Source organism: Esox lucius, chromosome 17, assembly GCF_011004845.1.
Source record: "Esox lucius isolate fEsoLuc1 chromosome 17, fEsoLuc1.pri, whole genome shotgun sequence".
Taxonomy (NCBI): domain Eukaryota; kingdom Metazoa; phylum Chordata; class Actinopteri; order Esociformes; family Esocidae; genus Esox; species Esox lucius.
The window spans coordinates 29184582-29208860 of NC_047585.1; the positions used below are offsets into that span (position 1 = coordinate 29184582).

A 24279-nucleotide genomic window follows, 5' to 3' on the forward strand; every position below is an offset into this window, starting at 1 on the left:
GTCTCCCCTGTTTAGTTCTGATTATACATAAATACTTCTGCATTTGATTAATTTGTTTCAGCTGTAGATGCATTTACCCCCTTCATTCTGAGAGCAATAAGGCTAAACTACTGGCACATTAATTACAGACATGAAATGAGAACAGAGCATATTGGTTGGTTTGTGTTCTCATGTCCTCTTCTAATTGTTTCTGTCAGCTCATCAAAAGTTGAACTCATCTGAACTTTTATCAATAAAAACAGATGGACATTTTCTGGATAGGGAAATGTCATCTTCATTGTCCGCTAACTCTAATCCCCCTTTGAGAAAGCAACGGAAGTCACAGATGCAGATAAAATCAAAGTGCCAGCGTCCTTAAGAGGTGGCTGCTAAGGAACAACTATTAAATAGACCAATGGGTCTGGGATTGTGGAAGAGACACAGAGATTACATTATCACAAGAGCAGGTCAATCATGGTTGTACAAAAACAATTTTGAAGATAAGAAATATTTATTAAAAATTCCAAGTGCACTGAACTAATCCAGGGGTAGGCAGACATGATCCTGGAATGCTACAGGTACTGTATGAGCTTGTTTAAACTATTTTAGTGATATAGTGATGAATATAATACACCTTGTGTTCCAGGACTGTTACATCTAAAACATCAAGTGCCTGGGGCAATTCAAACCATGAGTTGCTTACCCCTGGTATTACCCTTATATTTTGACAGTCCATTTCAAAATATATTTTCCCAAAAGAAAATAATATTAATAAAATCACCCAGATGTATAACTATTTTAAAATGCATTGCATAACTAGGCATATCTTGAACACTGCCATAAGTAATTAAAGAAGGGTGAAGGAATTAAGAAAAGTTCAGCATTCCCCATCACGTTTTCCGGGCTCGTTTACCCAGGACAAGAGGTTGACCAGAATCTTCCTCCCTGGAGCAGGAAGCCCGCTTCCCTCTCGAGGCTTTCTCCAAAACTCTGAAAAAAAAAAAAAAATCTCTTAAGTGAGTCTGGGACTTTTGGCTTGTATCAAGCCCCAGATTAATGGAGCATAAAGGCCAAATCACATTCTTATAGTAGGACATTTCACAGACAAATGGACAGAAACAGGTGTCTATTTCCCCTAAATCTTCACCGTTGTTGTTCTATTTTCCAGGTAGCATAGCGGTTAACGTGTTGTAACAAAAAAAATTCTAATTTGAATACCAGAGGCAATAATTTGATCTCCAGGGATGCTGTTAAGCTTGGCTCTCCCAGGGAGTTGGGATATACATAAAACACATTACTATTGCACACCAAAAAACTTTAGTGCGTGACCATTTAAATATTTCAGTCATTAGATGCTCTTCTCTTATCCACAGTGACTTATAGTTAGGGCATCTAAGGATATAAAGAAAAAACATTCACATGTAACAGTTACAGCAAGTACATTTGTGAAGCAGATGTCTATGTTAATATACTCTTTGAAAAGTTAGGGTATCAGACATTTTCTCTGTTGTCCCAGCATGAGGAGGGAGCTAGTTCCACCAGAGGTGGCAGGACTGCAAACCCCTTGGCAGGCCTGAGTTGGAGCTGACCTCCTGTAGGGAACAGAGTGCTCAGGTTGGAAAAAGGCACTGGAGTGCAGCCTGAAGGTAGGCTGCTCTGCATGCAAGCACCATGGTCCTGAAGTGGATGTAGAGCCATGACCAAATCACACCTCAAAGCTGCTTCACCAGTTACTTCCACCCCAGACACCAGTGCATGCATGGGGGTAAGAACAGTAGAACATGTAAGTTCTCTTGCCCCTAAATGGAATTACCAGTAATTATTTCATTTGTTTAAGGGGTTGATTCCAGGAAAATGCTGCTGATGTGGAAGTGTTTGTCATGGTGCTCAGGTCTAAACATAATGTCCCTGCAGAAGGCAAACAACAAAAACAATTCTAACTCATTTGTTCTCTGCCCTTCTCAAAGTCCTCTGTGGCCACATACATATTGCAGACAGGGTTTTTGTGTGAAGGTCATGTTATGCAGGTCACACAACCATCTGCTCTGTCAGACTTTGTAAGACATTGCTAGGGTGGATTGGGGTTATACACCTCCCTGGGTTAAATGCCCCCTGCATGTAATTTGCACAGAAAAACCCTTCATGTCACAAATTCCCTGCCATGTGTTCTTGCTTAACTATACATTTCATCTGTCTCATCTCAAGCCTTTGAATAATTATGAATACATTTAACCAAAAAAAAAAGGCCATTTTAAAAAGTGATATACAGTGGCTAGAGAAACTGACATCTCAGAGGGAAATTCATCTGAGTAAAAAAATATTTCTAGAAGAAAAATAGAAGAAAACCAGAAAAGGAATTTAGCCGGCCCGGGACTAGAAAGGATGAATGTTGTTGTCCCTGGCTGGTTTCGATCCGCGGTTTCCGCTATTTAAACAGCGGGAATGCAATTTTTACCCCAGCCATTAAATTTTTTATGAAATAATGTGGAAAACTGTACGTTTATTACCGGAACTAAAGTGCACTCATGCAAAGATTACTGTAGATGGCTAGCTAATAGCTAAAAACCAAAAGATTGAAACTATCGTGACTGTAAACATGGGGTGGTTACGTCGAATGACAATAGCCAATAGCCCTATAATGTCATGGTGAGGTTATTAAAATGAGATTTAATTATCGGAAGATAGTGCTGAAGGCCTAGTTGTAAAATGCATTTTATACCTAGGGCTGCTCTTAAATACAATGAACAAAATTATAAATGCAGAACTTTTGTTTTTTCCCCCCATTTATCATGCGCTGAACTCAAAGATCTAACACTTTATCTATGAACACAAAAGGCCTATTTCTCGCAAATATTATTCCCAAATCTGTCAAAATCTGTGTTAGTGAGCACTTCTCCTTTGCCGAGACAATCCATCCATATCAAGATGCTGATTAGACAGCATGATTATTGCACAGGTGTGCCTTAGGCTGGCCAAGTTTTGAGTTTATAATTTTGTTCAGTGTATATGTGATTCATGGTGTTACAGATTGGATATATATTGTGTGATGGTGGAAAATTAGAGTGGATAAATATTTCTAAGAAACAAAAATGTGAACTTCTGTGAGGAGAATTGAACCGGGGTCAAAACAATGAACATCGGGGACAATCACACAAGACCACAGGACTTGCTGGTAAGCAGTCCACCTCCGTATAGTCACCAAATGTCACTTTAATCCCGGCCATTATATTGTATATAGTAAGCCAGTATGCCAGTATTGTGACCAATATGGAAATACTACACACGCATTAACATCACACCAAGTGCGAATATTTAGCTGGAGACCATTATTAAGCGTTAGGCTGACTAATGTTTCTCTTTTTTTCTTTCACCACAAATATAATCTATGAACTGTATGGCTTTTACTACCCAGTAATACTTGTATCTAATGATTACTTGGAATAATCATAAGAATTGAGCAATTGCTAGCGAGACTGAAGATGAAATGTATACTGCCAAAGCTATTTCATTTCATGGCACAACATTTGTTTTTCTTTCATTCGTGAATGACAATGATACAATAACTATCAACATAGATGAAGAAAACCCCTCCTCTTTTACTGCAATAGGCTATTATCCCAAAATTATGCACGGATGCGTACTTTGAAAATCCATAAAACATTGTTGCAATATAACCGTAAACTGTTTTATTTTAGGCTTACTATAACATGGCTAATGAAGGTTGTAGCCAGCAAATGTCTATCCTGAACAAATCCTAATTCGTAATTTGTTACATCTGCGGCGAGGCTTGAACACAGGTCGCTTCCATGGAAGTTGTTCTAACCACTATGCTATTTATCAAGGGGTACTCACTCAATAAGAGACATTCGCCCTTCTTGATTGCAAGTCTTCACACCTGAAACGTAATACTTGGTGGAAGCAGCTACAAATAATTAGAGATTCTACTATTCTGGGCTAAATGTGGTTGTGCGTCGCTGATGGAAAGCGATATTGTGACCTCAATTTTTTTACGAAAATTTAAAAATGCCCTGTTATCTAATAATAAAAAATGAATTCTGCCAAATTCTCCAATTTAAATGCATTTGCATAAAGACAGCCAGTATATCCACATATCTAAGATTTCCCAAACTTAGCTTTTGTTCTCCTCAGAAAATGGCTATTTCTCACAACTGATCCAAATGGAATTTCTTTTTCCAAGATACCCATGGAACTGTAGTAGCTTTTCAGCCCTTCTATGTAGGTCAGTGAACCCCACTGTGGTGCCTGAAGGGTTATTTTGTAAATGTTTCATGACAAAACACTGACATCAAAAAGGTCATGGGAAATAGTAGTTAATAGCTAAAAGCTTTTTTTAAGAGATACAGAACCAGTGAAACGTTTGGACACACCTACTTATTCAAGGGTTTTTGTTTTCCATTTGTTTTTCAACAGGACAATGACCCAAAACACACCTCCAGGCTGCGTAAGTATTATAAGCATTCTAGGTGACTACCTCAAAGCCAGTTGAGAGAATGACAAGAGTATGCAATGCTCTCATTAAAACAAAGGGTTGCTACTTTAAATAATCTAAACTATAAATGTAACACTTTTGGTAACTACATGATGCCATATGTTATTTCATAGTTTGAGGTCTTCACTATTATTCTACAATTGTGAAAAGTGAACCTATAGAAATACCCTTGAATGAGTAGGTGTGTCCAAAACTTTGACTGGTATTGTATGTGCTTCAGTGCTGAATGAAATGCCACCTGACATGCCAAGGCTGGCTGTGATCTCAGAAAAGTTCAAATCTTTAAAACAACACATTTTAGATTACTTTCGCCTGAACTTTCCCAACTCTCCCTCTATCTGTCCTCTGGGCTGCATATTGCCAGGGTAAGATAGAAATCTGAGAATCAGTCACATGATGTTCTCCCCTTGAGAAAACGTTTCAAAATTAATTAACAAGGGTAAGCTGGTTTTCGGGTCGATAATCTGCCCGAATAATTTCCCACCATGTCCGTTTCATATAGAATAAACGGAATGGACTGGATAAGTAGCCCGAGAGACATGGGAAAATGAGGGAAGAACGCTCTGTGCCCTGCGGTTCAGTCTACCTCAGCCAGCACATGGCCAACAAATCACACAGCCAATTATCACACCAAGCTATGTCCACTAATGCAATGGCACTAGAGACAGATAGAATTGGAGACTCACCACTAATAGGCAAAGTTATGTGCCTCCCTCGCTCTCACAGCAACTTTCTTACAACTTTCGCACAATGACTATAGACAACAAGAAAAAATATAGGTCATTTTGAATTTCTCATTTCATGAGCAGCCAACTCAGCATACTAATAATACAAAGTTATACCTTTATACACCAACACAAAAACATATTTAATAAAAATACATACTTAGTTGTTAGTATTACCAGTCAAATAAAACTCTGAATTTATAGCCATGAAATAATACGGACCTTATACTTCCATGAAAAAAGTGATTTTGTGGTTAGAATTAAATGTTGTTCATTTGCGGTGTATTTAAATTTACAAAAGTGAAAATTTAAAAAGTCTTGGTCAATATGGCTATAGCACACCTGCGTTGTGTGTGTCTGTGGTGCAAAAACAAATAAAAAAAGTCATAATTGCAACTGTTCGACTGCAACAATCTTTGCCTGTTGACCAAACAATCGACCAGTTTACTAAATGGGAACTTAGGTTTGAGACCTTGAGCAAAACATTGACCCCTTCACTGACCCCCTTTGAAAAACATTACTTACGCCTAAGTAATGGGAACTACAACCACCCAACCACAGGGAATCAAGTGGTCCTTATTCTCCAAGCTGAAACCCTAGACCAAGTCTCCAACAGGTAAATTGTTAGCTACCAGTAGCTTGTCAGACAGTTGTAGATGCATACAATTTTCCCATGCTCCACTACAAATAATTATACATAATTTTCACAAGATACACTGGCTCCCTAGCTACTATCTACAAAACGCAACACTGAAAGAATCCCATGCCAGTTTGGCCATTATTGGTTTAAAAACAAAGATAAAACAATACTGACCATGTACGTTTCCCTAGTCTGTGTGGTGTGCACATTTCATCAAATCATGTGTAGCCAGTTGCTAGGTAATGATAATTGTCTTTGGGTTGACATAAATTAGCCCGAAACAAAAAAACTGTGCCAAAAACAATTAAAGCTGCAAAGCATACTTAACTGGAAGACATATATCACAAGGACGTGTATTATGAAGATAGGTGTTTTGTTATGTATGGCAACAGCAGTAGCCTAGAAAAACATCCCAGCATGGTATATGCACAGTTTGAAAAATCTGAGTTCTGATAGTTACTGTCAAAATAAGGACACACGCACGCACGCAAAGCCACATTTGATATGTCGATCCCAATGAAGTTAGGTGGATGTGCATTATTAAGACTGCGGTCAGGAGGACACAATAATACAAAAGGCTGACACAATTTAGAGCACTGTGGGTACCCTCATATAACATCTGTTCATTTCTATGACAACTAGAGCTGCACAATATATCGTTTCAGCATCGACACTGTGATGTACACATCCGCAATAGTCACATCGCAGAACGTGCAATTTAGTAAGGTTCAACCTTCACACATACAGTGGGGAGAACAAGTATTTGATACACTGACGATTTTGCAGGTTTTCCCACTTACAAAAGCATGTGGTCTGTAATTTTTATCATAGGTATACTTCAACTGTGAGAGACATCACATTGTATGATTTTTAAATAATTAATTAGCATTTTATTGCATGACATAAGTATTTGATCACCCACCAACCAGTAAGAATTCCGGCTCTCACAGCCCTCCTGTTCTCCACTCATTACCTGTATTAACTGCACCTGTTTGAACTTGTTACCTGTATAAAAGACACCTGTCCACACAATCAAAAAGACCTCTCCACAATGGCCAAGACCAGAGAGCTGTGTAAGGACATCAGGGATAAAATTGTAGACCTGCACAAGGCTGGGATGGGCTACAGGACAATAGGCAAGCAACTTGGTGAGAAGGCAACTGTTGGCGCAATTATTAAAAAATGGAAGAAGTTCAAGATGACGGTCAATCTCCCTCGGTCTGGGGCTCCATGCAAGATCTCACCTTGTGGGGCATCAATGATCATGAGGAAGGTGAGGGATCAGCCCAGAACTACACGGCAGGACCTGGTCAATGACCTGAAGAGAGCTGGGACCACAGTCTCAAAGTAAACCATTAGTAACACACTACGCCGTCATGGATTAAAATCCTGCAGTGCACACAAGGTCCCCCTGCTCAAGCCAGCGCATGTCCCGGCCCATCTGAAGTTTGCCAATGACCATCTGGATGATCCAGAGGAGGAATGGGAGAAGGTCATGTGGTCTGATGAGTCAAAAATAGAGCTTTTTGGTCTAAACTGCACTCGCCGTTTTTGGAGGAAGAAGAAGAAGGATGAGTACAACCCCAAGAACACCATCCCAACCGTGAAGCATGGAGGTGGAAACATGATTCTTTGGGGATGCTTTTCTGCAAAGGGGACAGGACGACTGCACCGTATTGAGGGGAAGATGGATGGGGCCATGTATCGTGAGATTTTGGCCAACAAACTCCTTCCCTCAGTAAGAGCACTAAAGATGGGTCATGGCTGGGTCTTTCAGCATGACAACAACCCGAAACACACAGCCAGGGCAACTAAGGAGTGGCTCCGTAAGAAGCATCTCAAGGTCTTGGAGTGGCCTAGCCAGTCTCCAGACTTGAACCAAATAGAAAATCTTTGGAAGGCGCTGAAAGTCCGTATTGCCAAGCGAACAGCCCCCAAACCTTCTGCAGTGTGTGCAACCCTGGTGAAGAACTACAAGAGATGTATGTTCTCTGTAATTGCAAACAAATGTTTCTATACCAAATATTATGTTCTGCTTTTCTGATGTATCAAATACGTATGTCATGCAATAAAATGCAAATAATTTTTTCTTCAAAATCATACAATGTGATTTTCTAGCTTTTTGTTTTAGATTCTGTCACTCACAGTTGAAGAGTACCTATGATAAAAATTACAGACTTCTACATTCTTTGTAAGTGGGAAAACCTGCAAAATCCGCAGTGTATCAAATACTTCTTCTCCCCACTGTATATCAGTCTACAATAAATATTTTTTTCCAATGGAAAACTAGCATGATATCGGTCTGATATAACGTAATTTACTCCGATGTATGGGATATTGGATACACAGTTAACTATAGTAATAATTATTATTTTACACAGAGTTCGTCGCTGCATGTGGTTGACATGCAGGCTCTGCTTGCACATGACGAAATGATGAGCGAGGAAAAGGCAAAAAAGGCCGAAATTGAGAATTTGGTTGCAAAAAGAAATACAACGTCAATTATATGTAAATATTTCGGCTACAGACAGGATGACACACCTTACATGAAGTCCTATTTTTTGAATAAGCAAACCCTTCGGCAAACTGACCAGAATAGTCAACAGCAGTTAACTAAGCTAAGCAGCCATTCCATTAGGAAAACAAACGGCGACCCGCTCTTCGTTTAAGAGGTTTCCCTCTGGCCAGTGCTTGAGTAGGTCCATGGCCAAGAAAAACATGTTCAAACATGAATTCATTACCTGGGCTTTTAGACTACTAAATTAAATGTTAAAGGTGTCCTCGCTCTCAAATAGCACAAATGGACATGGAATTGCTGGTGTTCCCAGAGGTTTTAGAACCACCGCTCTGAACATGATGACCAGGGAATATACACAACATCAGATTGATTAAGGTGACATCTCAGGCTGACAGGTAATCCAGTGCTATGTCTCTGATCAATGGTGAACTTGTAATTAAAAAAGTGATAGTGTAATTACAGCGGAGAGCGGGAAATGTAATTAGACATACGGTTATTACCCTCCATTTGGATTCTTAGCAGAACACTTACTTCTTCAGGTACATAACACGTAGGCTAGGCCTGCCTAACTCATACAAGTCAGAAAAGGGGTTGAAAGGAAAGGTAGAACAATATCTGTATAGATAATATCTGTCTGGGAGCCCCTTGGCAACCATTACCGTGGCGACAAACCAAACTTACTCTGGAAAATCTTTAGGACTCATCAGGAGCCTATTCAAACACCTATCCATGTACATCAATCGGGTCCTATCAAGAACATAAATCAGTGACCAGAAAATAAATAGAGGCCTTGTTCACAACATAGTTGTCCTTAAAAAGGTTGGAGGAATATTAATTAACCATAGTTATGTCTCTCACCACCGTAAAGCAATACACCTCTTACATGAACCAGCTCTCTGAAGTACATTCTGAAACAAACACCCCCGTACCTCCCAAGGTCCATTATACAGGACCGTCCATCCCTCCTGCCCCTCACATGTGAAATCACTTTGAGCTTCACATGAAGCTCTATTTAACAAATATTGATAGTACACATGTTCTCTCCTGAATGACAAAAGACAGAGACCGAGAGGCAAAACAAAATTCCACAGCTGGAATGTGGCTCATGCATCCACATACGTGGGGTACAGAAGGATGGGGATGTATTTTAGAACGGTAGGCTATTGGTTTGTCTAAGAGCCAACCACCACACATATACTGTACTCATCAAAACGCCTTTACTCAATAAACAACCGCTACCATCTGGTCCAGATGTTTCTGACAAAAGCCAAATGTTTTAGATTATACTTTTCAAAGCATGTAGTGGACCACTACATTACAATCAAGAACACAATCCTGGTTTCTTACTCATTCTTAGTTAAGCAGTTATTCCTAGCTGCAGGAGTAGTGCATGGCTGTGCGAGGCAGTGATGGGACGCTGTGCATTCTGCCCAACATGGGGAAGGCCGGCATTAGGAACTCACAGAGCGCACACAGAGAAATGAAGAACAAGACCTTTATTATCCACAAATCGAATGCGATAGACATAACAAGTGGGGAGCAAAATGTATTGTCTTTCTGACACTTCCACTGTCTTTTATTGAAAGTGAGTGTATATGAAAGGCCTTTTGAGGTCTCTTAGATTACAGAAAATCACAAAAACAGAAACACTTAATGAGGTTTTTGATTTCAGCTTCAATGATTCTCATCGTTAATGATGTTCTTTAAGAGGTTGTCCAAACTGTTGCTCCTCCTTCCCGCTTCTACACAAGAATGTTCAGCATGCATGCAGAAACACACACAGAAGGAGGCACATACATACATGATAACAGTTATAGAAGATATCCCCTCAAATCTCCTGAGAATTTGCAAGCTGTCCAAACATTCCAAGAGGGCCTCTACGACAAGCAGTCCCTTAACATGGACCAGATTCCATAGTTGGTTTTGACAAGAGAATGTCCTATATATTTTAACTCTGACTTTCTAATGTTCCCATGAATAGGAAATCTCAACATTAGCAATAACTGTTTACTAATATGTGAAAAGTCATTAAAACAGGACACGGGAAGAAATATGAAAAGCACAATCATGGTGGTAATTTAAAGGGAACAGTTTGAAGACTGAGAAAATTGAGGACATGACAAATGAAGACAATAGTTCACCTCACACCTCACACATGTTCCCATGACGAAAGCCAATTCTGAGCCAATAGTGGCTTTTGGTTATCATTATTTTTGTTTTTGAAATAATCCAGTATTTAAGATTATTTTGCACCCATTTTGGGTCGCACCGTATAGGCTTGCAGCTGCCTACAGGCACAGGAATTTTTCAGGTAATGTGCGTGAGATCAATGTGCTCACACAGTTGCCAAACATGTAAGCTAACAGTTCTAAATAAGTCACTTATCGATGACCGATGTCAACAGATTTTACAAGTCGAAATAGTCAAATAATTGTTGCAGCCCTACTGTGGTCAACAACTAAGTAGTAATTAGTAATATATTGTTTTAATAAGACAGAACCATTGATATAGTTGTACACAGTTACATTTGGGAAGGGAGAAAAAGTACAAAAGGTATATGTTAATTCAAAGACTGATCAACTGATCATGTTTTAGGGTTTGAAAAAAAGAAATATATACACCGATAAGCCATAACATCATGACAACCTGCCTAATAATGTTCTCCAGGTAAGCGATGCACACGCACCCTGCCATCCATGTGATATACAAGGAAATGTGATTCATGAGACCAGGCCACCTTCCATTGCTCTGTGCTCCAGTTCTGATGCTCACGTGCTCATTGTTGGCGCTTTTGGCAGTGGACAGGGGTCAGCATGGGCACCCTGACTGGTCTGTGGCTACACAGCCCCATATGCAACAAACTGCGATGCACTGTGTGTTCTGACACCTTTCTATCAGTACCAGCATTAACTTTTTCAGCAATTTGAGCTGCAGTACCTCGTCTGTTGGATCGGACCACATGGGCCAGCCTTCTCTCCCCACATGCATCAATGAACCTTGGCCGCCCATGACCCTGTCGCCAATTCACCTTCATTGGACCACCTTTGATTGGTACTGACGACTGCAGACCAGGAACACCCCATAAGGGCTGCAGTTTTGAAGATGTTCTGACCCAGTCTTCTAGCCATCACAATTTGGCCCTCGTCAAAGTCGCTCAGATCCTTACTGTTGCCCATTTTTCCTGTTTCTAACACATCAACTTTCAGGACAGAATGTTCACTTGCTGCCTAATATATCCCATCCACTGACAGGTGCCATGATAAGATTATCAGTGTTATTCGCTTCACTTGTCAGTGGTCATAATCTTATGGCTGACCAGTGTATATGTTTTCGGAACTACTCACTATGCACTGTTGCTAAAGTTATAAGGAGAACCTACCAAGTACTACAACTCTAGCAAGCTTGAGCTAGCAAACATTAGCCAGGAACTGTGCTCTTGTGTGATCACTACCACAAACCTGGAGTATTTATATATAGGATCTCTTCATAGCCTAATGCAGTTGTAGGTGTACGCCCACTTTCAATATCAGCTGGTATCTGCCCATCAATGAGGCCTACAAATACCAGTTATTTACAATTTCTCGACACAAGAGGACATGGTGATCACAATAATGATAATTATAGGAATGAATGTTTGAAAGCATCATGCGGGTGTTGTGTGAGCCAGATTTGATATTAACTTTGAAGAGCAGAATCACTTACTCAAAGCATCTGTCAACGAAGACATCAGAGATGGAGCTAAAATAAGAGAACATATCATTAATAAACTTGTCAACCTTTCAGCATCACTACAGGCCACATAAAGACTTCTGCATGCACCCTTGTCCCCATCAGATGTGACGATACACAGGCCACACACCAAAATGAAATGGCAACTATATTGTTATGAATTTGGTGACAGGTCAAAATACACATTAAACATGCATGGGCTTGCAGATAGCCTGTATTTAAAAGCCAGTTGTACATGAAGACAACAAGATCTACATAATGTTTGTTTTATTGTTTGTTGTTGTTTAGTTTTTTACAAGAAATGAATATAGGTTACTGGTTCAAATCCCTGATCCAATAAGGTAAACACAAATCAGTACTTGTGACCATGAGCAAGGGATTACTCAGAAAAGTAATCCACAGAAAAAGGGGAAACATTGAAGAACATTAACTGCCTCCTCCAATAATGACCTACAGGGGTTAGTATCTTTTTGAAAACCAACGTGTAGAAGGGCCAGTCTCAAATTGAACCTTGTTCCATGTTAGCACCAGGAAAAATGTACAAGGAATTTGGATACAATTATTCAATAACAGGTGTCCAGTTTAGTCAAGGTGTGAAAGGTAGATAGACAGAGAGAAAAAGGAAGAGAAATTCAGTGGCATTAACACCAGCAGACAACCCTCATTAAACTCTTCTGGATGTCTGTCATGTAGACAGTGTCATTACCTTCATTTATAAAACATCTCATCAGCAGCCCTCGTTCACCTCATAGCTTTTACTGACAGAGCATTTCTCAGATCCAACTCTCCAACCCCATAAGCCTATTTGCATGCTGAGTGAATCAATTTGAAATCAACCATGTGACTATACTTGCCATGCTGAGAAGAAAAGTGCTGCTCGACCTAAGTAGTACACAACGCACAGAGGCAATAACATCAGAAAGTATAATTAAGACTGCTTTGTTTTACAATTGCATTCTGGGCCCAATTTGGACATTTTCACTTAGGGGTGTACTCACTTTTGTTGCCAGCGGTTTAGACATTAATGGCTGTGTGTTGTGTTATTTTGAGGGGACAGCAAATGTACACTGTTATACAAGCTGTACACTCACTACTATACATTGTAGCAAAGTGTTGTCACATGAAAAGGTATAATCAAATTTTTACAAAAATTTAAGTGGTCTACTCACTTTTGTGAGATACTGTATATTCACCTTGGACTCAAACATAACATGACCTGAATTACCTAATATAACTTTCAGTCTGATTTAGGCCACTAACAGCCACTGCATACAGTCACAAACCAGCAATCCTCCGAACGCAATGAAGCAATGTTACAATCGGCCCACAAAAGCCACAGGAAACTAGGACACTCGCTGAAATTTGCAAATGGTGGACACTTGTTTCTATGGAACACAGTTTGGGTCTTTACATGCCAATAAAGGTACACGAGAGAACTCTATTTGATGGCTGAAATAAGCTTATTAACCAATCAACAATAGAATATGAACTATCGTCACTTCATTCTTAAACATGTACATTCTTTTTTTATTTTATTTACCTTTCAAAACCTGCTCTTAAAGTGCATGATGAAATACAATCTCAAGTTAATTTGATTTGATTTCAGGCCGACCTGTAAGATGTTTGCTGAGATGTGTGTCTTTAATGAAAAGCACACAGGACCAATTAGCTGCAGCTCTGTGGAGAAAGTGCTGGAAACGGACACGCTGGGGTTGCATCCTAACCAGCCACAGCCGACTACTCAGCATTCATGCCACAGGGAACACCACTCTTACACCATATTAAATGAGGCGTGCCTCTGAAGGCCATGGTGACACAGAGCTCTGAGCCTAGGAAGGAGAGGGTCTAAGCTGTAGGCTTTACACCAGTCAGGCTTCACAGGGCACACTGAATCTGTCAGATGATACGGGATTCAGAGAGCAGCACAGGGCGCATGACATCAAATAAAAAGTGCGGCTTTCAGGGGACTTCGCAGTTTTCTGTATTTCCAAAAGCCAACGATACATTGTCCCCAATAGTTCCGGAGTTGGATTAAAAGCAGACAACTACTATTGAAACGGCAAAGATTACAATCTGGGTAATCAAGAAGAATGTTCAAGTGAATAATCAATTTCCTTCCAATCCCTGGAATAGCTTATGGCCAGACTTGAGGACAAAATTCAAAACGGTCGATGCTGAAACTTTCGATATCATCAAGAGGACTTCTAAAAACCTCAAATTGACATCAAAGATCAGAAAGATGAAATCACAGTAATTTCTTCCCCTGAGTGGTTCACCTTTAAAAAGACAGGCAGGCAGACTGACAGAGAAAATTACCCATGGATCCAGGCTCTAGCATTTGTCAGGCCCGAGTAGATCGAAAGAAAATAGAACGAACAAATTATTCAAAATAAATTAGTCTCGGCTAGACTGGCAAAGTTGAAGCATCACAAAGACCCAACAGACCCCTAATTCACTAGGACAAGTATTTGAGGTACTCACTGACGGGCCTCCAAGTTACTCCCTTATATAGGGTGGGATACACTAGTACTTTACGCCACCATGAAGATATATACGTGAGTCATATCGGAGAGGATGAATCTGAGGGCCACAAGAAACCGAGCAACCCCAGGTCAGAATTGAGGGTCTTCAGAAATATACAGCTCCCAAATATTTATGAGTAGTAATCCCAATGACATCCACAAACATCAACAAAGTAAATCGTTGCGTATGAGGGCGTTGCATGCACAGATCTGTTATTCACAAGTTTAAACACGACCCTGAAAACAAACACTACAAATGTACTGGAGGCCGTTTCCTACTCAGCTGGTTGTGTGTGCATGACATTTCCTAATGGCCCATGTCTCGGTAACAGCATGCCGTTATCTGAAAAGCCCAGTAGGATCACCCGGCAATCCATCAAGTAATGACACTTGAAATGTTCAATTGCACGTGTTCCTGCACCTCATTATAGACTAGCTCAAAAGTATCGTGGTGCTCCTGTACCTAAACAGTTACAGAAAAGAACCATCACTCAACTTGATATACGCTTGCTGCCTAGAACAATTAAAACGGCAACATTCAATTGAGAAAAACACAAGAGCAAGTTTCTGCCCATAATCAAGTGAGCTGTCTGTTTTGGTAGTATGCTTTTCTTATCACTCTTCAAAGACCACTTAACGGTTTCCACTTACGATACCTTTCACACCTTTTGAGACAGAGGAAGGTGTCCTTAAAACATTGCATTGATTGTTTCTATGAGGTCATTCCTACAGTGTACACTCTTCACATTAGAAATGAGTAGAACAAAGACAGAGACGGTAAACTGGAAGCACCGGGTCTGAGTCTGATTTAGTGCTCGTCCCTCCCAACTTAAACAGGACTGAAAATTCTTGAGTCCCCAATTGTCCGCAGAAACAAATGAGTTCTCCTGCACATGTGGTGTTGAGGCTGGAAGGAAAGTGACATCCAGCAGCAAACATATCAAAATTATATGAAGGCAAAAACAACTTAGAATAAAGCATTTTTGGGAATTAAATTTATTTGGGGAATACTGTGAAAAGAATGCACAGGGCACACAGAGTATTGTTTCTCATTGTTTCCCAGAATAAATAACGGTAAATTAAAAAAAGGATTCATATAACTAAAGTAACTGGGGGTTTTAACATAATTTCCTTCCTTAACATAATTTTATGGTCATCAGCTTATTTGGACCAAAATGAAATACAAAAGCCAGGATGATGTGAGGTCCATTTAGTCCTTTATCCAAAAACAACAGATGAAAAGATGAGTCAAACTTGGCCGTGGAACAAAGGATCTGTGAGAGAGTGAAGCCCTAGGGATAATCGAATACGACCCCTGATTTGGCTTAATCCTCTGTGATCCGTGTCTTGGGCGCACAGAGGGCAATGTAGGCAGGTAAGGATAACTCAGGTGAAGAAACCCATCTCTAGGGATTAAAGCAGGCCTTCTTTGAAGCTGGTTCCAGTGCCACTGAGAAGCTATTAATAAAGAAGAGACCAGTGTGAATGCTTCCAGGCCAGGAGATATGAAATAATAAAAAATGCACAGAGAGAAAACTCAAGCAAACCTCTGACTACCATGGTCCCTTCTGAATGCTATGAATCTGTTGGTAAAGCTTAGCTAAAAAAAATTACAAACAAAAAAATTAAAATAAATGGGATTAACTCAGGTCCACAATTAAGGAGTCTGTATACTTGAATGATTTGACAATGTATAGGAACCTCCACAAAGTTCAGATCCCTTGGTTGCTATTGCAGCTGTGAAAAACACTGATGTACAGTGACTGTTTGTGGCAATATTTAGTCTCTTATTGAAAAGAGGTGTATATTTTCTGAAGAGAGTATTGTGCAACTGAGTAGAAGTACTTCAAACATCTTATTCAAGGCCACTGATTCTAATTGCCACCATGAGGGGATTGTGGAATCTGAGGCTCTGGTTGGTGATATAGAGTTACACTAGCATCACTTCCTGAGTAAAGCAGTCAATTAAACCAGAAACTTGTTTCATGATCTCATAATTTCTCCTGCTTAAGATGTATGTATTATTTAACATAATTTCTGGGAGAAAACTACTGTGACTAAATAAGTCATGAGTTGAAAATTTGAAGTTAGCAACTCATGCTAATCTGAGGTAAAAGAACAAAAGGGGTACTGCTTTTGAAGCAAATTAATTTGTCTACCAGCTTATATATACATATGTAAAAGAAAATACTCAATTTTGGTGTAGTTTTTGCATTACCTTCTCTGCTCATAAAAGTAGATCAATCAATGTTAGGTAGGTTAACTTAAAAATATAATCAATATGTTGAACGTAGTCTGGTTAAATTGCTGTAGAGGGCATAAAACTAAAAAACAAGAAAAACTGGAGGAAAAGAAACATAATACATCAGTTGAGTAAATCTATCCCTAACAGAGGCTGGGACCGTTTCAGATGTCTTAATCATCAGAAATATGAAAGTAATGTTTTTCTCCTAAATTAAATCAAAACCAAACAAGACTTTTAGAAGGGCTGGCCATACTAAAGACTGCATTAAATGTGAAGACACTAAACACCCACCATCTGTGAAATGGGCAGCACCAAATATTAAGGAACTACAACAAGAATAGTAGAATAGCTTTAAGCATTTGCAAGTAGAAACAACGTGCTTTTGATAGGACAAAAAGGAATGGCACACCAATCACTTTGAGGGTAGAGCTCGGGAAGAGTCCTTCCAGAAAAGGTTGGTTTTTAAGGGCTCTATGGTTGCACTGAAGATGTCAATTTGCGGAACAGGGAACACACAGTGCATCCCACAAAGAGACACCTCTAATAGAAGCTGCCAGATCAGTAATGAGAGGAAGAGATGGCATAAACCTGCAGGCATCATTAGCTACCTCTGCTCCACCAAGGGTCGCACAGGGATTAAGGGTGACCTCCGGAAGCTAGACTGACATGTGGATTGTGGAAAATTATACCACAGCAATCTGTGGAGCCTATTCCTTAAGAGTCTTTTGCAAATACATTTTTTTGCAATGTGAATTAGTAGTAAGACCCTTGTAAATACCGGAAATAAACTGTTATTTGAATATACAATAATATTGGCATGCTTTTGCTTTTTGCTATACAAGAATCTGTTCTAAAATAATTTACTAATAAGGCGAACAGAATGTCTGAATATTTGAGAATTTCCCTTTAATGAGAAATTCTGTGTAATGAAAAAACAAACAAAAATTCAAATGCCTACTTTCGAACAGCTTCTCGGTACAGTTGTGCTAAAAAGTTTGCATACCCTTAGAGAATTGGCAATATATGTATTACCATTTTTAAAGAAAACATAAGTGATCAGGCAAAACATTTCTTTTATTTCTTATGGGATTCATATTCAACTGTAGGTTATAACAGAATGACACAATCATAAAACAAAACATGGCAACAAAAAAAAAGGAAATTACCCCTGTTCAAAAGTCTGCATACCCTTATTTTTTAATACTGTGTATTGCCCCCTTTAGCATCAATGACAGGGTGCAGCCTTTTGTAATAGTTGTCTATGACGCCCTGAATTCTTGCAGGTGGTATAGCTGCCCATTCGTGTTGGCAAAATGCCTCCAGGTCATGCAAAGTCTTTGGTCATCTTGCATGAAACGCATGTTTGAGATCTCCCCAGAGTGGCTCGATGATATTAAGGGGTCAGGAGTCTGTGATGGCCTCTCCAGAACCTTCAACTTTTTCTGCTGTAACTACTGGAGGATCAACTTGGCCTTGTGCTTAGAGTCATTGTCGTGCTGGAAAGTCCAAGAGCGTCCCAATGCGCAGCTTTCGTGCAGAAGAAAATACTGTCTGCCAGTATTTTCTAATAACATGCAGCATTCATCTTGCCATGAATTTTCACTAGATTCCTTGTGCCTTTAGAGCTCACACACCCCCAAAACATCAGTGAGCTGCCACCATGCTTCACAGTGGGGATGGTATTCTGTTCACTATAGGCCTTGTTGACCCCTCTCCAAACATAGCACTTAGGGTTGTGACCATAAAGCTCTATTTTGATCTTGTCACTTCAAATGAGTGTGCCAGAAGCTGTGAAGTGTGTCAAGATGTTGTCGGGCATATTGTAACCAGGCTTTTTTGTGGCATTGGCACAGTAAAAGCTTCTTTCTGGCAACTCAACCATGCAGCTCATTTTTGTTCAAGTATCATCGTATTGTGGTCCTTGAAACAACCACACAGTATTTTTCCAGCCTGTGATTCTCCTGAGGTTATCGGTTAGTTTTTCTTTGTATCCCAAAAAAAATGTCAGATAGTTTGGGCTGAAATCTTTTTGTCTACCTGACCTTGACTTGTTATCAAGAGACCCCGGTATTTTCTACTTCTTAATAAGTGATTGAACAGTACTGACCTGCATCTGCAAGGCTTTGGATATCTTTTCATATCCTTTTCCATCTTTATAAAGTTCCATTACTTTGTTACGCAGGTCTTTTGACAGCTCTTTTCTGCTCCCCATGGCTCAGCGGCCTACTCAGTGCATCCACGTGAGCGATAACAAACTCTTTGACAATTTATTCACAGACACTAAGGGAAATTCACCTTTAATTGCCATTTTCACCGGTGTGTGTCACCTTGTGTGTCTGTAACAAGGCCAAACATTCAAGGGGATGTAAACTTTTGATCAGGGCCAATTGGGTGATTTCTGTTATCATTATGATTTAAAACATTAGTAATTTGTTTTTGAAAAATATGAATATGAATCCCCTTTCTATTCTCATCGTAAAAATAGATTGCCTGAATACTATATATCAGATTCTTTTAAGTAAAAAAGAATCAGGAACTGTCTAGCATCAACACAGAGGGAGTTATGCAAGTTCAAAGCCACAGCGCCATTTTATATGACCAAAAACAAACATTATTATCAAATTAACTAAACAGACGGACAACTAGTATAAGAACACTTCCCTTCAATTACCAAATTGTTTTTATCTCCAGCATCTGTGAGGAGTATTCAGTAATTGCTGACCACCAAAAGAGACCATGTTAACTCTGGATGTGTGGGAAAAACAGATGATAGAGATATACGCTGTCCCTGTTAGCAAGCGTTAAACATTGTGGATGAGGCAAGGGCCCTTTCTTCTACAATGGAAGTTGATGTGAGTCATTATAGAATTGCAAGGCTATATAAAACCAATCCTTCGGTCTTTACTGAAAGAGTAAGCCAATACAACAGGTATGAGGTAATAAGGACTCATTCATTGCTCCCTGGGAGTCCTAATAAACACTTTGGAGACATTTACAATGACTACTGTCGGCAAACAAACATTAAATGACTTCTGGAAGGAAAAAGCACTCCTTTTGGCACCCCTCCAGGGAATGAATAATGAAATGTCTATCTGCATAGCGGTGAGGTAGGTTGCTAAGTGGGTGGTAGGCATCGATGGGGCTCATGCCTGGTTATTAGAGCAGGTAGCTCGAGTGTGGAAAAGCTCCATGTCAACAACCTGACTAACCGACTGACCCTCTATCCAAATGACAGTCTGACTAGAGGCCTGACCATTGTGCAGCTGTGATGATACTGCTAGATAAGAGGAATGCAATATCAGTTTAAGTGGTGAGGAGCAGGGCATTGCCAGGTTACTGAATCTCCAGATGGAAGCAGAGAAAAACAGGGTAGGCAGGTGGTGGCTTTACAAGAGGCAGGTGTAGTACACTTGAGGTCTTCAAGATCTTAAATTAACCCATGTCTTGATCTGATATGCATGAATATTTTTTAAAGACACCCATTCCAAATGGATGTGATTACAAACCGACCCATACCAAAACTTGAAAATAACCAAGTCCAAAACTATTAATTATTTCATGGTTATGGTCCTATGGGAAGGATTGAAGACTGATATGCTTTCTGCTTTATTCACTGTATTTTTTATCCAAACGTGCATAAACTATCCCACTCTACATTGCTATCGCATTTTCACAATGCTTCCCGTCATTCCCAAACATTCTACAAAATATGGAAACTTGAAAATTACCACATGTAATCACTTTAAGATCAAAAGACTGTACTGTTTGCTCAGTAACTCTGATAGTAAACAAAGGCCTAGTCAGTGAACACATTTTAACTGTACATACATGAGACCTGACGCAATTATGTCAGACCCAATTTAGATTGTAGAAGAAAAAAATTTACCCAAACACAGATCACTGAATTTTGGGTTTGGAGGACCAATGAAGACAATATGTCAAAGAAGCATATTTGCATGAAGCTTCAGGGCCTAAAACAGAACAGTAGGATGTCAATGATACAACCTCAGCTACCACCAAAAATAACCCTTACCATATTGATCTCTAAATTGTTTGGAGAGTCTGGACAGGTCAGAGTGCTTCTCTGGACCATTGCTACATGTCTGGTAAAAAGGAACATGCTATTAATTACATTTTGTACCTAGTCACAGTATGAATTGGCCTCCTTTCTGTTTCAGGTCCATTTTGCAGACCAAAGCTGCGACCATATTACTTTCTAGGCTCATCCAGCTTTCTTGAATACATACTTGATAAACAATATGTTTGTTGTTCAAATACCCGTTTCAACACTGTTACAACACCGATAACAGAAAGGACCAGTTGTGGCCAAAGTTTTGTCACCCGTGCACTTACAAAAATATCTAGAATTTTCAGTTTTCTAGATGAAATAGTACATTGTATCCAAATATGTTCTTCAGTTTACAACTTTTGGAACAAAACCCAAAAAGAATAAAATCATTTGGAATAATTCAATAAAACTTAGTTAATTCCATATTAAGAGTACCTAAAATGCACAGACAATATTAGCACCTTCTAAAAGTATTCATAAAATAACTTGATTTAAAAATTATTGTCTATTTAGGAATGGAACTGTGCCAGTAATATGAAAATTACTAATTCAAACATATTAAACAAATATCTTCTGTTTTGTGTATTGCAATCAGCATTGAGAATAGAACTCAGAAGACTACCAAGGAATTTATGAGCGCAATGTCTAAGCCAGTGACAGAAAGCTGGGTCTCCAAAAAAGTACATGGGTCTTTCAGCAGAACTATGACCCCTGTGGGAGAAACTGTGCTTATCTAGCCTTTCAATTAGAATCCTTTCCATATGTTAAATGTCTAGCAAAAAGGCCTCTCTTGAATAATGCGATTATCAGGCCAAGGTGTTAGAGGTCCATTGTTTCTACTGCCCCAACTGTCAGGTAACTCTGAGAGTCCCTTTCTGTACATTTATCCCCAAAAGATATTCATCCTGATCTTGTGTTACCTCCTGTGGTGTATGATCAACTGTATATAAGCATGATGGTTCATTCGGGAGAGATTCCTTGCATGCTGTCTCCCTCCAGGCAGCATGTTAAAACTTAAATGACTCCGCTATACTCTGTAAATTAAGTATTTCTATTATTAATCTATCAGTATATATGTAAAATTCCACAACACCACAAACCAACTTCAAAAAAGCAACCAGGAATTGCTCAAGAGAAAAGACTGGTCTGTTCTGAAGTGGACAGCAACAAGTCCAAATCTAAAATCATATGAAATCCTGTGGAGATCTGAAAATAGCAGTTGGGAAGCATCCTTCAAATCTGGGAGAACTGGTTTCATAAGAAGAAATAGCCAAACCATGCTTTCTGTTCAAGCAATTTGTGCCAACTGTTGATGGAAAAAGAGCTACATCAAAATAATGTAATTTGGAGTAAATATTCTAGTCAACTATGCTAACCAACTAACATTAAAATGCAAACATTTGGCTATTATAGTATTAGCTAGCCACGTTAGCTAGCATACAGACCATGCAGGTAGCTAACTAATGTTGAATGGCTAACCAGCAAATGTCTCTTTGAGACAGACTACTTTTGCACTTGCCCCTATAAATTGATAAACTATACACAGCTAGCTGTAACCAATTGCAGTATGCAAGAAGTTCTCTATGTAAAAACTATCACGAGCTAAACACAGTCAGACAAGCATGTAAACAAAAACATGCAACATAACACGACAATCAGAACTCATCTTTCAAAATAAACAGAGCACCTTTGTGGTTCTGAGGCTCAAAATAAGGTAAACGGTGAACAAAACATTAACGTTGTTGACCTTTTCGATAATTGTGCACTTTAATTTTGACAGCCCTAATTCACAGTGAAATAAAGAATTGTGGGGACCAAACACTTTTTTAATAATGCATCAATTTATAATTATTTTTAAGGACATTGGAACAATGAGTTATCTAAAAAACATGCAAGGGTGCCAGTAGTTTTGGCCCAAAACATATATGACTCAATGATTTAAAACAACTGCTGATGTACAAAGGGCTTTATAAAATACATTTTGAATGATTGATTGAATAACTTTAGTCTTTACAAAGTACAGTGAATTTCAACTATTTGCGTCAAGCTTTGTATGAGCACTCACTAAACTAATACTCTCGCTATGAGTCAAATTCTGGGAACTTGTAAATGCACTTGATGACCCAAGATCAGTATCTAGGGGCTACTTCATCCACCTCAATCCCTCCCTCCTGTGGGATAGCTCACCTGCTGATTGACCTGTCACTGAGACAGGGACTGGGTGACCTGGCGATGACATCTTCAAGAGAAGGCTGATGCTGCTCCTCAGAGGGCTCCTTAACTGGTGTGCTCATCAATAGGCAGTACGCTCCTGGTTCATTTGGAATGGCTTTACTCTGTTCCTGTACTGCTGCTTTGTCTACGGGAAGGAGGGAAAACAACAAGGCATGTACTCATGGCCATAAAACTGGTAGAAAATATTTGTTGTGAATATGATGGGGTGAAGAATTTGTGCTGGTAAACTGTCACTGACATCCGTATAATGACTTTTAAACTGTCTGACCAGTTTTAATTTTAACAAAGTGTGATCAACTGTGATTTATTCTATAGTCACCCATGACAAATAGTGTTTTATACCATGGCAAGCATGAAAAGCTTGATTTACCAACAGTAGATATAAAAAAAAAGCAAGCAAACTGGATGCTAGGTATTGCAAGGTACCGTGTCACCAACCAGTCCAGCATGGGCTGGAAACAATAATGAGCAACAGTCGGTCAATAATTAGTGTAAAGTTCAGCATTCTACTACTTAAAGCACATTTAATTCACACTCTGTTCCCTGAGCTCTCCTAGCCTGACTCAGGTTAGTGCAAGATGATTTTACTACCATTGGAAAAGCATGTAGAAAAGGTTGGATTGATATATTTCGACTGTGCATGCAATGAATGTGTGTAACAATGCTTCTGTTGTTCAACAGAAAGTGTGCATTGTAGAATGCACACTTGTAAGCATCCAAAATCATTTCTGGGTAGAAATATATTTTGTAACACTATTATGGTATTACTGCAGATACAATGCACTCCAGAAATATGACACCTTAAACAAATATGAAGAAAAAACGCTGTGAAGAATTTAGTGTTTCATTATTATCAGCTTGACCTTGCACTAAAAAAATCATGCAAATCGAACCTTCAATTAGGCAAAAATTGTTAAAGAAATGTATAGGAGATGACTCAGTTGTTACCTGAACTTTACATGTACAAATGACTAAAAGCAGGGGTGTCAATAATTGTGACATGCATATTATTTTATAAAATAATAATCTTTTGATGACAACTTTCCTTAAAAAAAATTTCAAGGTTAAATTCATATGATTTGAGTGCAAGATGGAGCTGACAAATAT

At 39.2% G+C, this 24279-nt stretch overlaps 1 protein-coding gene across 6 annotated transcripts in view; it reads right to left on the minus strand.

The window, feature by feature from the left end:
• Positions 1–485: 485 nt before the first annotated feature.
• The window catches only part of rad18 (RAD18 E3 ubiquitin protein ligase), a 63828-nt gene continuing 40034 nt past the window's right edge, over positions 486–24279 (minus strand). Inside the window, exons 11-13 of one of the 6 annotated variants that reach the window (XM_034287016.1) lie at positions 23125–23296; positions 12075–12110; positions 486–969 (exon numbers count right to left, since the gene is read on the minus strand). In XM_034287016.1, coding sequence (XP_034142907.1) covers positions 870–969; positions 12075–12110; positions 23125–23296 — 308 coding nt within the window. In that variant the 3' untranslated portion in view covers positions 486–869. Of the gene's footprint in view, positions 970–1016; positions 1572–9920; positions 10115–12074; positions 12111–15601; positions 16082–23124; positions 23297–24279 lie in introns of those variants that run through there. The other 5 variants (XM_034287015.1, XM_020055194.2, XM_034287018.1 and 2 more) reach the window with 5 other exon arrangements.